Raw genomic sequence first — 16,132 nt, 5'->3', positions numbered from 1 at the left:
ATTTGTCCATCTCCGTCAACTCCACAGCAGCAAGGACAGCAGAACAGGCAAGAGTTGACTGTTTACGAACACCCCATCTATTCTGAGGTGTAAAGGTCAGCGTATCATTCATGTAATACAGCAGCAGCGAGCACTGCAATTAGGGCGACTAATGGTTGCCATTGCAGTCATACCCTTAACTGGGGTTTTGGAAACAGCACTATTGCTGCTCCATACTGAGACAACTGAAGAAAACATCCAGTCATTATCATCGCCTGTTACCATCGTAAATACAACTGAAATTAGAATTTAGAAACACAATCCCTAACACTGTTTGCAAAATGGTTTAATTGCAGAAAGCTTCTGCCACCCCACCTGGGCCTGCGGAGATGATTAAGGAGGCTGACCACAACCCCCTGTTTGGCACGGCTGCTGGTGAGCTTACACATGCCAGTGGTCCACTCATCCAAGGTTTTCATTGAATTACAGTTCTCTCAACATCTCCTTAATAGTTTAAAACTTCCTGTATTTGTTTTACTGGTTTCTACATGTTTATTTAAAAGGAAACAATCCATTGTACGTTAAGAATATGGGAAAAGATATTAATAGTAAAGGTAATGCAGTTGTGCACATATACTTCAGTGTGGAGGGTAATTTTCCAACCTTATGCAGCTAGTCTTAGATGAGAAAGCCATCTCTTACACTCACTGTTTTAAAGCAGAGAAAAATTTAAGGACTAGGAAAAAACACAGGATCCATGCAATCAAAACACAAGTCTAAAATCTTACTCCTCTTAATATCTTGATTAATCATCTCTATGTTCACCTTCCAAATGAACAGTGGTTGCTACTGTTTCAAGAGGAAAAAAAAATCATATACTCCAAATAAGTTCAGTGTGGGGAGGAAAAAAGGGAAGAGGTAGACACAAGTTTAATACCCAGAAATAATTTAATATACTGGAACAAAAATTATACAGAATGAGAAACTTAATTCTTAATCTCTCTGCTTATTATGAAATGTTTGATTTCTTTCAAAGCTAAAATACAAACTTTGCTAAAAGCTGTTTCCTTCTCTTGAAACAAAGCATCCAAAGATTTCCAGCTAAACATAACGGAGTGAACTCTAAAGCTATAAGGATGCCCTGATCCAAACAGGTCCCTACAGGTTGAGCATCTTGATCTGGACTGCTAAAGCTGTGGGAGAGTGGTCCTGGAACCCAGGGCAGGGCTTCTTGTCTAACAAGAGAAGGCTGCTGCTGCCCTCTGCAACCCACACTCCCAGGGTAGTCCTACCAACATCACTCATTACTTAATGAAAAAATAATTTCTGAACAAGATAACACACATTTCCTTTATCATTACGCTTGAACATCACACATAGCATCCTTCAAACATATGGAAACCTGTTAGTCCAAGGAAAACTGAGTGTCCCCCAGTTTTTAAATTAAGGCAAAAGTTAAATTCTGAGGAAGAAAAAAGGTGTTGCATTCATTGCTTAGATTCAAGAACAAAGTCTTGAAACAAAACCACTATCATGCTAGCTAATCAGATTTAATTCTGTCAATACAATCTGCTAACAAGTAAAATAACATTTAAAATTACCTTTGTTATAAAATACAGGTCCTTTATATACTGCCTCAGGTTCTTGTGAACTAGGTGAGCACACATCTGGACATAAGCCACTTCTTCCCCCTATACATCCCACAATAACTGCCTATACTGCATGCATTTCTTTTTCCTATAGCATCCAAAGCAAACTTTCAGCTTGCCAGAATAAAGCACTGTATATCAGGTCCATATATTTTTGTCCTTGCTGCAACAGTAATAAACACCTCCACAGCTGAAGAACAGGACTGTAATCCAGATAAGGCTTTTAAACAAAAGCTGCACTGAAATATATTGCAGTACTGTACTAATATCTCCAATGCTTCTCTAAGTAAATCTAACCCTGGTTAAGCCAAACCTGTAACTTCAGAGGGTATGAAAACAAAACCTACTCATTTCCTGGCTAGGGGAGGTTTGGAAAGGAAATGTCAGACAGACTGTAAGCAAATCCAGGGTTAGTTTGGGGTGATAAAACAATTTCTTTACTTTCCAAAGAACTAATCCCATAAAAAATGTGAAGGTACAGAATTAAACTGCATATTCTGAACATACACAAATACACACTGACATAGCAGCCACTAAAAATCAGTCCCCATCTTCACTTAACAAACGGCCCACTTCACACAAGCCCCCGACAAACCAGAAGGATACACATTCACATACAGAGAGCAACATTTGCTTTCTACGGCATTTTAAAAGTATTCGACAAGAGCAAACACATAATTCTTTATTAAACAATCAAAGACAACAAAAGCAAGTTTCTGTTGTCCCATCGTATTATACTACTAATCCTCTTTGGATGGCAATCAAAAGACCCTGAAATGCCAAGCTATGAAAGTGTATTTCCAAGCAGTGGTAGCCTCTGGCTCTTTGGCTACGTCTTCAGTCTGTTGCTTTGGCAGGCAGGAGTAATCCTGGTCTGTCAAATGGCAAATTCCCAGTGTACTTACCAGCGCTATCTCAGACTTCTTCATTTTACTTAAAGGATATTTTAATTGTAATAAAACTAATTTTTCTCCTTCAGGAGAGGCAGGTAGGTTACTACTACTACATTTCAGACTGCACTCAAGAAGTGCATTTTTCTACTTCTTCTATTGCCCACATGCCAAGCTTTGGTTTGAGACAGTGTCAGCAGACACTTAAACACAAGACCTTAGTGGACTGTTTAAACAGGAATTCAGATGTACTATTTCCTCCAATACCTCTCCAAACCCAAGTAAACACGTTCTGTATCTTTCCCCAGCTATTACTTATATAGGAAACATAAATGCTATGCAAGTGTAGCAGCCACTGCTGTGGCCACTTAGTAGTTTAAACCATATATGCAGTAGAATATTTATATCATCATTTTATAGCATTACCATGAAGCTAAGATGAACATGCTTAAATAAGTCAAACATTTACATGCAGCATACAAGTAAAATGCCATTAGAAAGTGTGGTGTTAATAAGCTGTACAAATTAGTGATTGTGGTAGGTTGGCATCAAGGTTGCAAGATCAGGTCATGCCATTCCTAGGATGCATCTTGGTGCCCAGGAAAAAGAAAAAAGGAAGTGAAACAGCCTGACTTAAGCTTAGAGGCACCTAGTTACTTTAGGATCTCATTTGAAACTGCAGGCTGCCTAGAGATAATATAATGAATTAGAGCAGAATTGGATAAGAAATGGAGTGCTAAGAACAGGGAAAAACAGACAGGACAGGGCCAGATATTTCTGTAATAATCAAATTATGCCACCAATAGCAAAGACAGAAGTCCTAATTGGGTATGTTCCTTGCTGTTAGGAGGTACCTGGAAATCCCACCAGCAACGACCCTGTAAGCCACATTGCTTGGTGTTCTACCATGGGATGTGGAAGCACGTTGTCATTTTTACCCTACCAATGACCTAACAAAAGGGATTAAGCCCCCCTGCCCCTTATTTTCAGACTGGAAATCATATGCCAGAAGATTCAGTTAGAAGCACTGTGCAATGCACTACAAAGCAAGGTTATACTTTGTTCAGTCTTTTAACATGCACTCACATGGCGCAAAACACTAACTCATAATTAAGGAATTCGTTGCCAAACAATTGCAGAAACAAATACCATACTAAAGAATCAAAGATGAAGAATATTGTCTCTAGGAATTGGAGGGTCCCCAAAATTAATATCTAGTTGTTACTGGTTTGAGTTTTAACAAGTCTCATGCAAAGGAAAAGTCATTGTGCAGTGGTCTGGATTTTCCAGATGCATTCATCACTTCACAAAATAAACTCAAGATATTAGTCAACATTTTAAGATCTACTCCTTAATTACCATTGAAGTTCTTGCTGTAAAAGTGTGTACATACTTTTTAATAAGAGAAGGTTATACCTTAAGGCACTGAGAAATACAAAATTTAACTGCCAAAATTACCACCTGATGTATATGCATGCATACATACATATAGCAAGACTGAAGTGCACTACTGTTAACAGGGTTCAGCTGTGTATGTAAATATATGGCAACTACTCTAATACAAGGAAAAGAGATGAAATTTTAATCAAATGGGACTTGTATCAGGTTCAGGGGACCTGAAAATGGGCTAAAAATGAAAAAATCTAGCAGAAGAATGACTTTAATATTAGGTAACATTTCAAATTTTTATCACCTAAATCCACAAAATTCTTGATCTGCTCCTTCTGGTGTTCTCTGCAGAGCTGAAGTCAGGACCAGCTAAATAAAAGATAATGCAACTAGGCATAACACAATAAAAGATATTACCTTCACAATGCATTATTGCTGCCAATTATAAGAATCACTTCAACTTAATTTCAAAGGCACAATCACCCTCAACTGTAACAGTCTCTTTTTTAAATTTCAAACAGTATTACATTAAGGCAATAACTCACCTTCCAGCTATAATATCAGTCTCCCTTATTGCAAAAATACATTTCATAAATACTTCTCATCGACAAGTCAAGCTAATTCAGGTTAATTTTATTGTATTTTGGTGCTATCTCACATTTGTGTGCAATTACCTTTATCATTTTATTGCCGTGCCAGAAAGTAATCAGAACAATTATTTGAAAAAGGAGGTGTATAAATTCTAAATCACACTTGCTGGCATTTTTGATAAAATAGCAGCTTTATCTCAGAAAGTGGCAGGGACATCGGATAAATCATGCATCAGTCAAGTGTAGCTGACCCCAAGTGCATTGCACAATATCAGGAGTGCTTCAAAAGAAACTTTCCTATATAATCCATCATTCTTTATAATACCAAAATAGCTATACCTGAAGAGAGGGAGCTAGAGAATAACAACAAAATAAATCTAAGCAATATGAACAAAACCATTAATAGTGCTCCTTAAGCTGAATGAGAGTCAGGAATCTGAGTTGTGTTCAAGGAAAGAATTTCATTGAAATTTTTAAAGTGAGTAGAACAGCTTTAAACAAATGAAGCAGCAAACTGTGTATTAAGAATTCACTAAAAATACAAATGCATCTACAGGAAAATAAATACACAGAAAAGACAGGTGTCAAAAAGACTTGTACAAAAATCCAAGATTACAGTCTTGGCACACACATCTGAATTTTCCTATCCTCATCAATCTTGGTTTGATTCAGGAGAGCGTGGACAAGTGTTTCACTGTATTAACAGAGAGCAAAGCATCACAGTTAGTCCAAGAATCTGTTTACTAAGTTTAAATTTAATAACTACAAGAAATCCAAAGAGGAAGAGAATTACACTTAGAATTAAATTTCTCATGAAATAGAAAAATTGCCACATTGTCATAAGAACACCACAAACCCCCAAAACTCCTAAATACAGAGACATTCCTGATGTATGCTCACGCACATAACTACGGCCACATTTCAGCCTCTTCCACACAACCCAACATACATCTTTGGCCACCGTAACAGAATCTGGGATCGAACGGGAGACAAATATAGTGATTGTAAAAAATGCCCACATCTGACTGCTTTCAGAAACCTGCTTAAAAACTGTTCAGCACGTTACATCGGTGATAATCGATTTCTGCAAAAACCATGTGCCAGGCATATATTGTGTGTCACACCAACGTGTGGTTGTGCTCAAAGTAAAACTGTACGCTAATCATACACTATAATCATCACTAAAGAAACATGAGCTACATTACATACATATTTAGTATGCATCCAGAAACAGGACCAGATAGCAGAGGAGCCTGGGCTGTGTCCACACAGCCCCCAGCAGATCCCTGCTCCCCACGGCAGATGGGGCTGCAAGAGTTCACGTGTTTTACCTTAAACCCTGTGCCCTTCCACATATCAAAAGGGGAAAACTCCCCTAACAGCTAATGCTGCACCTTTCAACTAGAAGTGAGAGTGGGAGAAGTGAAAAGGTTAGATAATAAATTATTAGTTTCATATCACTTGCCAGCTATATCACACCTAGCTTTGAATGAGAAGGAACTAGTGACTCTTCCTACCATGCCCAGTTGTGCAAAGATAATCAAATATTTCTCTGCCATTATTCCAGGTACCTGCTAAAAGATGTTTGCAACTGGGAGATACATACATAACTAAACAGATGACTGTTCAATAGAAAAAAGTGAAGCAAGAATTTATTTTCCTCATTTTCTTCCTCAACCACTCCATTTTAAAAAAGCAATTTTCTTTTGTGGAAAAGAGAAAGAAAATCTTCTACAGAGGGGTAGAAGACACAGAATATGCCAAAATACTACTTTTCTAAGCCACTTTACATTACGTAAAGCAGATTAAAACCACCAGAGATGCCACTATTAAGACATTTTTAACAGTGATAGAAGTTGCCAGCAGGAATAGTTAGATATGCAAGTTTGATTGTACTAGAAATATTTTCCTAGAGGAGCATTACTAATGTTACAAAAATAGTTACTCCACAGAAAAATGTATTCTTATCTTCAAAGTTAATTTTAATTATTTGAAGAATATGGTTATGGGCTAAAAATGTGTTGATGCCTTCCTTTCAGTAAGGTAAATTGTTCTGAATTTCTTGATAGAGTTGTTTTCTTATTTTACTATAAAGTTACTGCCCTACACTTACTGAAGCATCAAGCCTCAAAATTAAGCCTGTTTGTTTTCCAATAAATGAGGTACTTATTAGGAAACAGAAGCAAACTGCTAACTTATAACTGAAAATGTAGCATTGTCCTGTTAGTTTACGCTCTGTGGCAGATAGATACGTGATGGGGAAAGGTCTGCTGATGCCTGTTACCAACCATGACAGAGCTACAGAGATTTACAATGCAGCATCAATCTTGTCAGCTGGATTCTTAATACTAACTGCTGGACACTGGGGAAAAAAACTATGTTACATGAACTCTTTTGTAATGCTGGACTTTCAGTGTACTACTAAATGCAAGGGTATTTTACTAGAAACTTACATTTGGAACAAGCCTTGCTGCCATGGTAGATGAAAGGTCTCCACCTGTAAGGAAAAAAAATCTCAGTTAGATTGAGATTTAATTTGAATTCCACAGGAGGAATAGTATATGTCAATAGTGTTATTTCCACTATAACCAACTCTATATCAGTTTTTTAAATGGGCTCTAAATTTCAGCATATATAATTTCAAAGGGGAGCTTGATTTTTTTTTTACAAGCAACCAAGAATTTTAATGTTCATGAGGTCATCTACTGCTTGTTATGAGTCAAAAAAAAAAATCAACAGATGGCACATTGAAGATTTGTTCCATAACAAGCACTACACAGCTCATGATTTGAATAAGAATGCCCTAGAAGATACAGTATTAATTTAAGAAATATTTATACAGGCAGTAATGCACTTCTGAGTTACAGCCTTTTGCGATTCAGGAAATAACACATTTTAAGGCATGAGAGCAAGTAACTTAGTTGTATCCTGGGTTTAAAAGTACAGATTGCAAAACATTAAGAAAGTACCTAAGAAATGTTAACTTCAATTATTAGAATTCTAGTCTTAAACAGTATCATTATTTATATATCATTAACAAAAATACAACAGGTTCCTCTTTGCTCTCCCCTTTGAAATAAAGGATGATTGCTATTTCCTTGGCATTTACTTAGTCCTCCCCCCATTTTCTTTTCAGTGCTATTTAGCTAAGATCATTGTATCTTTGCAAAGATGTGCTATAAACACTACATTTTTGAAAAACAGGGAGATTATCTGACAAAGCTCAGCCTCAGAGTCCTGACTCACAGCCAGCCTCAACGGGAACTCTTCCACTTAAGTCGGGGAACTCACTGCTCCACAGAAGGGGATAACTATCTGCTTAAAGAAATGCTGAATCTCTCAAAAGAAATGATAACCAACATCTAAGGCTTTCCAAGTCCTCTCAACACATCAAGCATTGAAGTCCAAGGCAGTGACAGAACCTACAGCCACCTTCAAACAACTTATAAGAAAACAGAAATATTTAAAATAATTAAGATTTAATATTACGAGTTTAAAATTAAGATCCTGAAAAATTAGTATTTTAAATATACTAACAATCATACCCTTGCAAGGTAGGCAGTGCAAAGATCAGTCATTCCATTTTTAAATGTGAATAAGCCAGGCAGATGAGCAATCCAATATAATATTATTTTAAATATCTACGACAGAGCTAAAAATAAAATAGCAATTTCTGTTGTCAGTTCAGAGCTTTAACTTTCAAAGTGTATAGCAACACTCAGCTTTTTTCAGATTTTTCTGAAGGGTAAAGCTAGACTATTTGCCTCAAAAAGCAGATTTATCCAGAAGATCATTTCAAACCTGGGCCAAAGACCAAAGAGACCTACAGTGTGTGAGTGCACTGAATTAAGCCAACGTTACACAGAGATACCCAGGAGTAAGCATCCGTCCTCTGCCCTTGCCACGCTTCCCCAGGAGGCCAAGGAGCAGAGCAGGTGCCGCGATGGCAGCCCAGTATCCCCCGCGTTACTGGGAAGGCAAGCCAGCGGCATGCCTCCGTCCCATCCGCTCCGCCAGGCACAGCACGAATCAGTCACCATCAAAATGCCACTCGTAGGGTGGCAGGCAACCTGAGGAAGTCTCATCTACCACCTCCACCAGCAAAGGGAAACCCGAAGGCTTCCTCTGAAATACCTGCATCTTTGGCAACCTGAACACGAACGAAGTCTGGACACATACGTATGAAGGACTGGCACCCATGCACTTTTGCTTCCCGTGCACCAAATGTTAAATAATTACCATTTAACAGTTACTTATGCCCCTCTTCCCATCTCCTACCAGCTGATCTGATGGTGCACGCTGCTTTGGGTTCTGGTGAGATCCGCTTGCTCCCCACCTTCCCATTGGGAAATAAAGTGTTTCCAAGATAGCAGCTGCTCATGGGTGGATGAAGGGCTGCTCTGTCAGGTCAGCCAGACAACAAGCACTCATCCTGACTGAAGGAGCTCAGAGCCCAGCAGACATCTCTGGGACAAAACTGGTCAGGAAACATCCCTTTTCATAACAAATTTTCATTTTGTATTTACTTGCAACACAGTCTCTCTTCCTGTTTATGAAAGAAACCATGCCAAAATCCAGTTAAATTTCAAGTTGTTTCAAATAGCATCTAATCTGTGGTGACAACAGCAGTTTAATTGCTAGCCAGGTTCTACATGATGCATTACTATCTAAAAATCTCCAGCACCCCCATAAGGATGCTCACATACTCTTAAGAGCAATCCACACAGAGCTCAAGAGTAAATCCAGATCAGTCACCAAAAATTTCCTCAATAGTTTTAGGCAATTCCCCTTCACACTTCCTCAATGCAACAGTCTCTAAAAAGCATGAGTAAAGATACCCAACTTCTCCTACAGTGTAGGTGCAGGAAGCAAATACATCACAGACCCACCCTGTGAGCATTCCAAACCTTTGAATATGTCAGTAGACCAAAAATTTAAAGCAAAGTCAGAGGTTATATCAAAAATCAGATCCTTAAAGGCCATCAAAAATTTCAGCCATATTTTGTTGATAGTCTACAACAGAAGTCCTTACGTTTTAAGATACTTTCCTGTTTACTTTCACAGGACTGCAGCCTGAAAAGTACATGTGATGGCAGCACTACAGTAAGAACTCTTAAGATTCATAAAAAGTATTTTTCTCAGTTCATCAACTTTAAAACACTAAAGGAAGATTCTCCTTGAAAGACAAGTCCTCAGGAACCGCAGAATGTAATACTCTCTGGTTTCAGTACTAAAATTTAAAAACAGCTATTATATCAAGTCAGTATATGAATAAAATTCCATATGAAAACATTTAAAGTACATTAGATTTTTGGTCAAGATGAAAGACTGAAAAAAACTCAGGCAATCTATTCTAATTGGGTTCCCATGGTAACTGTACAATTGGGTTTTTCAGTGTAACATCCCAAAGGCCCAATGCACACTTGTAAAATATACTTCAAACAGCCTGAATTGTTTTTACATTACAGCACTCCCAGGAAGATCAATTACTATACATCCCCACCCTAACTATTAGTGGCAAGAGATGTTAACACTATTGGCCATATTAACATAAGTCATGTAAAAAACACCACATATCACCATCATTATATAAAACTAATTACACACTTCAGATGCATCAGCCATGTTCAGAGTAATAAACCAATACTAGTCTTGTCACAAGATCATGTTTACTGAATGTTAGAAATCAACCCCAAATACATGCCAAACCATTTTGCTTCTCATATTGATTTCAAGGATAAACAGAATCAATCATTAATAATTACATTATAAGATGACCCATAGGGTTAATCATATTCTTAGAAACTCTCACTATGGAATCAAATATAGCTGCACAAAAAGACAACTGAAAAGCATTCAAATCCAGGCCATACACATTACCAATAATACAAAACAAGGTGCATTCACTAACATGCAATTCATTTAATTGGTGAAAACAAAATAGTACTATTGTCCTATTTAAAAAAAAACAAACCAAAACCCCAAAACTCAAGCATTTATTAAAAAAAGTTTCTCTCAGATTAAGCACTTTGCCTCCATTTCACTTTCTGAACACACAACACCAGCTGTAGGCCCAGCCTGCCCTTCCAGACAAGCCTTCCATCCAACTGCCTAAGCCTCAAAGCTAAAACCAATTCACTTATCTTCCAGGGAGGGGAGAGGAAAAAAAAAAAAAAAGAAGAAAAACTGTGGCCAGTTTGAAAAAAGTCAATTTCATTTCTCAACCAACCAGCCAGAAATCTTGTTATTTCATGGACTGAAGTCAGCAAACAACCAGAGGTATTTCTGGTGTCAACAGCAGACTGTGCAAGGGATTTCCCTTCTCCCCCCACCCTTGCCACTGCATTATATCTGATCATACAAAACTCCAATGGAGCAGGATGAAGGGAGAATGAAGTTGTGTGAATTGTTTCTCCAGGACACTGCTGACAGTCTAAAAATGTACTGTCAACATAGCCAACCCACTGCTGCCAAAGCAAGTTTGTGCATTTCATGTGTATTTTTAGATGCTGTACATTCCATCTCGTGTTTTTTATATGTGAAACAGAAAAATTAATCTTTTAACAGGGCCTTAAGTATACTTTATGTGTTTATTAAAAAGTTTAACTAATTAACAGACCTTCTGCATACTTGAATGTACAAACAACCAAAGATAACATTATTGTTTGCATTGTACTGACTGATCTAAAGCAGTCAGATAATTTAAATATTACTGAATGATGATTATGCAGCAGCATTTACAAGACAGCACTAATACTTGCTATCTGCTAATGCAGAGTTACCTGGAGGGAGTTAAATGTGCACTTGGAGCATGTAGATGGCATGATTCAGAAAACAAAGCAAATCCGACTTCAGTAGGCTGTGCTGCTAATATATACTACTTTACTAAAATACCGATTTCATTAATCTGATCATAACGCACTAAAAAGTGGCATTTGAACAATTAAAACCTGAAAATGCACCCATCAGCTAAGACCAAAAGCCCATCTCTTCAGTATCCCATCTTCAACAGCACATAGCTACCAAGTACTATAAAAAATTTAGTGATCTTTAGCAGTATACCATAATGCGCACCCCCGTCCCCCCCAAAAAAGTGGGATTCAAACTTCCCGAGTCAGAAGTGGGATTTCTGAATTCAAAATAAAATTTTGTTTCTGAGCCCAAACCCAGCATCCCCAGCCGCCTATTCCATGACCCACAGCTCAGGTACACACTGGATAGCGAACATACAGTGTGGTCTGAACTGACACTTGCTGTTTCTCCAGATGCCATCAGCTCCTGCTTTGAGACAGGCAGAATTATTCTTTATTCCCCTTTGCCAAACTGCTCAAGACTACAGGCCCTCTGTCAGTAGTGCTACTTTACTACTATTTCACTTGAAAACCAAAGGGGAAAGTCAGAACCTTTGTATCGATGAACTCCCCTCCTCCTCCTTGAGATTAAAGGTGACTTGTTCAGATAATAAGTATTTGTAATCACCTTCAGAACTTCTATTGCATTGGGGAGAATTTCAGCTGCATGTCCAAGTTTTACAAGTGACTTGAAAAGACACCTGAGATTATTTATACCATTTACTTTGGCACAATATAAATCAATAGATAGCAGATAGTCCTGACAGACATCAGGACAGGGTGCTTTTGCTCTGCTGCTATAAAATAGTAAATAAGGAAACAACTTGAAGGATTAGCAAAAACCATCAAACCAGTGACATATTTCCAAAGAGAAACCTTCCCAGTTACTCAACTTCCATAAAACTCCAAAGCCACACAAGCTTTATTGACATTCAAATACATTTGACTTTTTTAAAAAGTAGTCTGGACCACACCAGTAGATCATCAGTTTTAAAACTGCATTTTGTATTTCTGGAAAATACTTCAATACATGTTTGGTCTGGTTTTATAGTTTGGTTGTTCCTCCAACTGTATGTTTAACTTAATGCTGGCGCAAATGCACCTGTGCTGGGTGATAATGTTAGCCTTACAGGAGACAAAATTTAACCCAGGACTTTTTTTTTTCTTGCATCAGGAAGGTTTTGCTCATTATACCTTCAGATAAACTGAAGCCCTTGCCAGCACAGATTTGTAGAACAGCAACCTTCACAGCTATTAGCAGAGGTAAGAAACTAAAGAACTGAAGTCCACAGTAAGGACACAAACCCAGGCCTTTTTGCTTTTTAATTATGGCATTAATGAAGACATTAAAGTTCACAAAACCAGCCAAGACACATGCTGTAGCCTGTCACTACCTAGAAGAATTCAAGCCTCCTGAAATTAAAACTTTGTCCTGCATTTTCCCATTAGTTACATTCTCTTCACCAGTCCAGATATCTTATGAACACTCGGTAAACTAGAGAATTGCACGATCCGTCAATAAAGTAAGCGTATTTTGAACTACTGTCCGTATGACTCAATTTGTCAGTAAAAACTGCCACCAGCGCTGCGCTTGCAGAAAAATGTCCATAAATGCATTATTGCGACTGGCAGATCGATGTCCATAATAAAAACAAATAGATTTAACAAGTGCTTGCTTTTACGAGTTAGGCGATTGGTTGGATGCGTATTCAGCTTCACCCAACAACTTCTGGGAATGGGCAATACAGACCGGGTTAGGCTCTTGCTGACTCCACCAGTGTTACAAACAGGAAATTATTCTAATGCAGGAAATGTTTAAAAGCATTAGACTGAATACTAATGCCTTCAGGATGTATTTAGAAGTTTCACACATTCGGAATTTAACGTATTGTTCTGTGAAATGTAAAATGAGATACGTTAACAACTACCACAAGCAGCAAGGCTTTTTTGCCTCGCTCTCTTTGTGGAAACTAAGTTTAATTTAGGTCGGCTGCATCCCAGGCAGAATGGCTCACTAGTCTTGAGGCTGATGTTAAACACCCCAGCAAATCAGGTCCTACAATTTGTTCCCATGAAGCTACTGCAGCACCAACACCAGAATGACCCTCAATGCTGAAACCACCCTTCAGTCACCACAAGTGAGGATGTCACCCTTTGTGTCAGCAGTGGAGGACATGGCTCACAGGGAACTTATGCACTGCTTAGAGCACGAGCCAGGTACAGCAGCCAGCATAGCGAGGTTTAATTCATAAACATCAGTTGTTCTTGCTCCTCCAAAAACCTAACTGCATGGGAAAAAACACTACAAAAAGTCATCCATGTCTTCGACATGTTCTCCTTTGGATTTTTTGCATTACTGTTTCTTCTAACAGTTTCCCCTGCCACCCGAATCAGTTTAAACAGAATTTCTCTGGTGCAGCCTTTCCATCTTATCCACACTTCCCATAACAAACTTAATACTTTTTCTACACAAGTCCTTAAATTAGCCATTCAAGGAAACCCCGATAACCTTCCCAAAGGGCATGAGCTTCTCCTTCAGGCTACTATCCCTTTAGTGATGCCATTAACTGATTCTCTACATACGTTAAGCATTAAACAGTGGTGACAAGTTAATTACAGAGTTATCAAGAGATAAAGTAGTCACGGTAACACAAGTTGCAATATAACTACAACAGTTTCCTATAAAGCTTCTGTTCAGTTGCTGGTGTAATTGGTGTAATTAACTTGTCATGGATCAGAATGCAGATAGGAATTGCTAAAGCCACCTTGCAAGCTCACATGGCTACATCTTTTTTCCCTGAAGCTTGAGGCTTTTGGTAGAATTGTCCACATTTGGAACATTTCTGTTTGAAAACAAAGCAAACAAAACTTTTTACTTGGAGAAATTACATCACAGGCTGACAAAACATTCACAAGAAAACAAATAAGCAACTTGGCAAATTTCACATAACTGAATGTTTTTAGACAGAAGTATCCTGCATTACAGGGGTGGTTTTTTGCCCCAGAGACAATAAGCTTTACAAACCTCACAGCAGTCAAACACACATTAAGGAACTTAAGATTAATCAAGCCAGAGAGGGGAAGGGGACCTGTTCAAGAGGGCAAAAGCCCCAACCCAAAATTAAGACCTGAAGAAATAATTTGGGTGTGAAATAAGATATTCCGTGGTATCTCTGATTCTGTTGCAAGGCTGCAAGCGCTAGCCTAAAAAGCAGGGCCAGGGTGTCCCATGTTTACTAATCCTTCAGGTCTTGACACAAGAGGCAGACGTAAAAGCGGATCGGCTCTGCTCACTTCTTCGCGCAGAGACCATACAGAAACCTTCCCAAGCTTTCCAAAGGAGTGCCTGTGCACAGGTGGGGGAACAGAGCTGCTAGAGGAGACTTTCGGCTCACCAAACCTTCTGTGGGCTTCCGCACCGCAGGGCAGGGAGGCATTGTAATGCGACAGGAGATCCCCTATCATGGCTCCGCTTAAGCTGCGTCTCCACGCAAGCGAGAGAAGACCAAAGGCCACAGAGGCAGTTCAGGGAGGCAGAGCTCCTACACCGCCAGTTTTGGTCCCCCGTGCATTAGGGAGACAGACAGGGCTTAGAAGCCAAAACCTTCATCAGGTTCACAAGGGAACCCTGTCATCTAAACAGACCCCTCCAGAAGATAACCCTTGTCTTCTGTGCAGGGAGGGCACAAGTCTGGACGCAAGAGTTAGGCTGTGACAGTCGTTTCTAAACTAAGTGTTATGCCCCAGTTTATAAACAGAGGCTTTCCTATGTGAAACACTGTAAAAGGCTGCACCTCAGCATTTAATAAGAGCTCCATTTCACAAACATAAGATACCAACTCAGTAACAGGTTTATTGGGCAGTCGGGGGCAAAAAAACCAAATCGCTCTTTACATTTACTTTGTTTTAAAAACCGTGTGCAGTTACAGTATCGTACCTATTTTACAAAGAGTTGCAGAGCTTGGCTTTTACGTCAACGGCAAAAGGACGTTTTTACGTTGATACCAACTGGACACACGTCACTCTAGTGCAGTTTCACGCTAAGCGGACCTGACCGCAGGCTGCTGCCATCCATTCACCCCTTGCGCTGCTCCGTCCACGGCCCGATGGAAACCAAAGCGCTTTTTAGGAGCGCCCCGGCCTCCCACAGCGGCCACAAAACCGCTTCCCTTGGGTGAGGGAAAGCTTCGGCAGAGCTGGCTGAGGCAGGAGCAATGCCTCGGGGCAGCTGGCTACCAGCCTGGGTTAAGCTTTAAAACCAACATTCCCCTGCAGGAACGATTACCGACCAAGACGTGCCTGCTCTGGCAGCAAAGACCCTGCGACCAAACCAGGGGTTACGTCCTCTCCTAGGCCCTGCAGGTGCCAGCCAAGATGGATACCGGCGATCAAAGCAGCACCCCCCCCACCCCCCCCCCAGGCTGCAAAACGAAGTAAAACCTCAGCGCGGAGACAAGCACGAAGGGGCTCTGACCGCTCACCCCGCCGCAGCCTCTCAGGGGGGAACGCAGGGGCCCCCGGCCCAGCCGGGCGGCAGCTCCCGCCGGCCCGCAGCCATCTTCCCCCCCCCCCCCCCCAGCTTCCCTCCCCGTCTCCCCGCCACGCCTCCGCCATGAGGCGGCCGCCCAGGCCAGATCCGCGGCGGCTTCCCCGAGCCCGCCCCGCCGGGCCCCGGAGCCCCGCGGCTCCCCCGCGCACCTGCCCGCGAAGAGAAGGAGGGAGAACGGCGGAGAAGCCGCCGGAGAGAGTCCCCGGCGCCACGGAGGAGGGGCTCTTCCCGTCGG

General features: G+C 40.2%; 1 protein-coding gene across 5 annotated transcripts in view; it reads right to left on the bottom strand.

Moving 5' to 3' along the window:
- Positions 1-16,125, bottom strand: part of MGMT (O-6-methylguanine-DNA methyltransferase) — a 186,350-nt gene extending 170,225 nt beyond the window's left edge. For 3 of the 5 annotated variants that reach the window (XM_052799611.1, XM_052799609.1, XM_052799610.1), the window contains exons 1-2: positions 16,047-16,125; positions 6,951-6,994 (exon numbers count right to left, since the gene is read on the bottom strand). In XM_052799611.1, coding sequence (XP_052655571.1) covers positions 6,951-6,974 — 24 coding nt within the window. In that variant the 5' untranslated portion in view covers positions 6,975-6,994; positions 16,047-16,125. Of the gene's footprint in view, positions 1-6,950; positions 6,995-14,126; positions 14,192-15,285; positions 15,344-16,046 lie in introns of those variants that run through there. The other 2 variants (XM_052799613.1, XM_052799612.1) reach the window with 2 other exon arrangements.
- Between the last annotated feature and the right edge of the window lie 7 nt (positions 16,126-16,132).

Source organism: Harpia harpyja, chromosome 10 (assembly GCF_026419915.1).
Source record: "Harpia harpyja isolate bHarHar1 chromosome 10, bHarHar1 primary haplotype, whole genome shotgun sequence".
In the NCBI taxonomy this organism is placed as follows: Eukaryota; Metazoa; Chordata; class Aves; order Accipitriformes; family Accipitridae; genus Harpia; species Harpia harpyja.
This window is presented reverse-complemented; position numbering and strand designations above follow the sequence as displayed.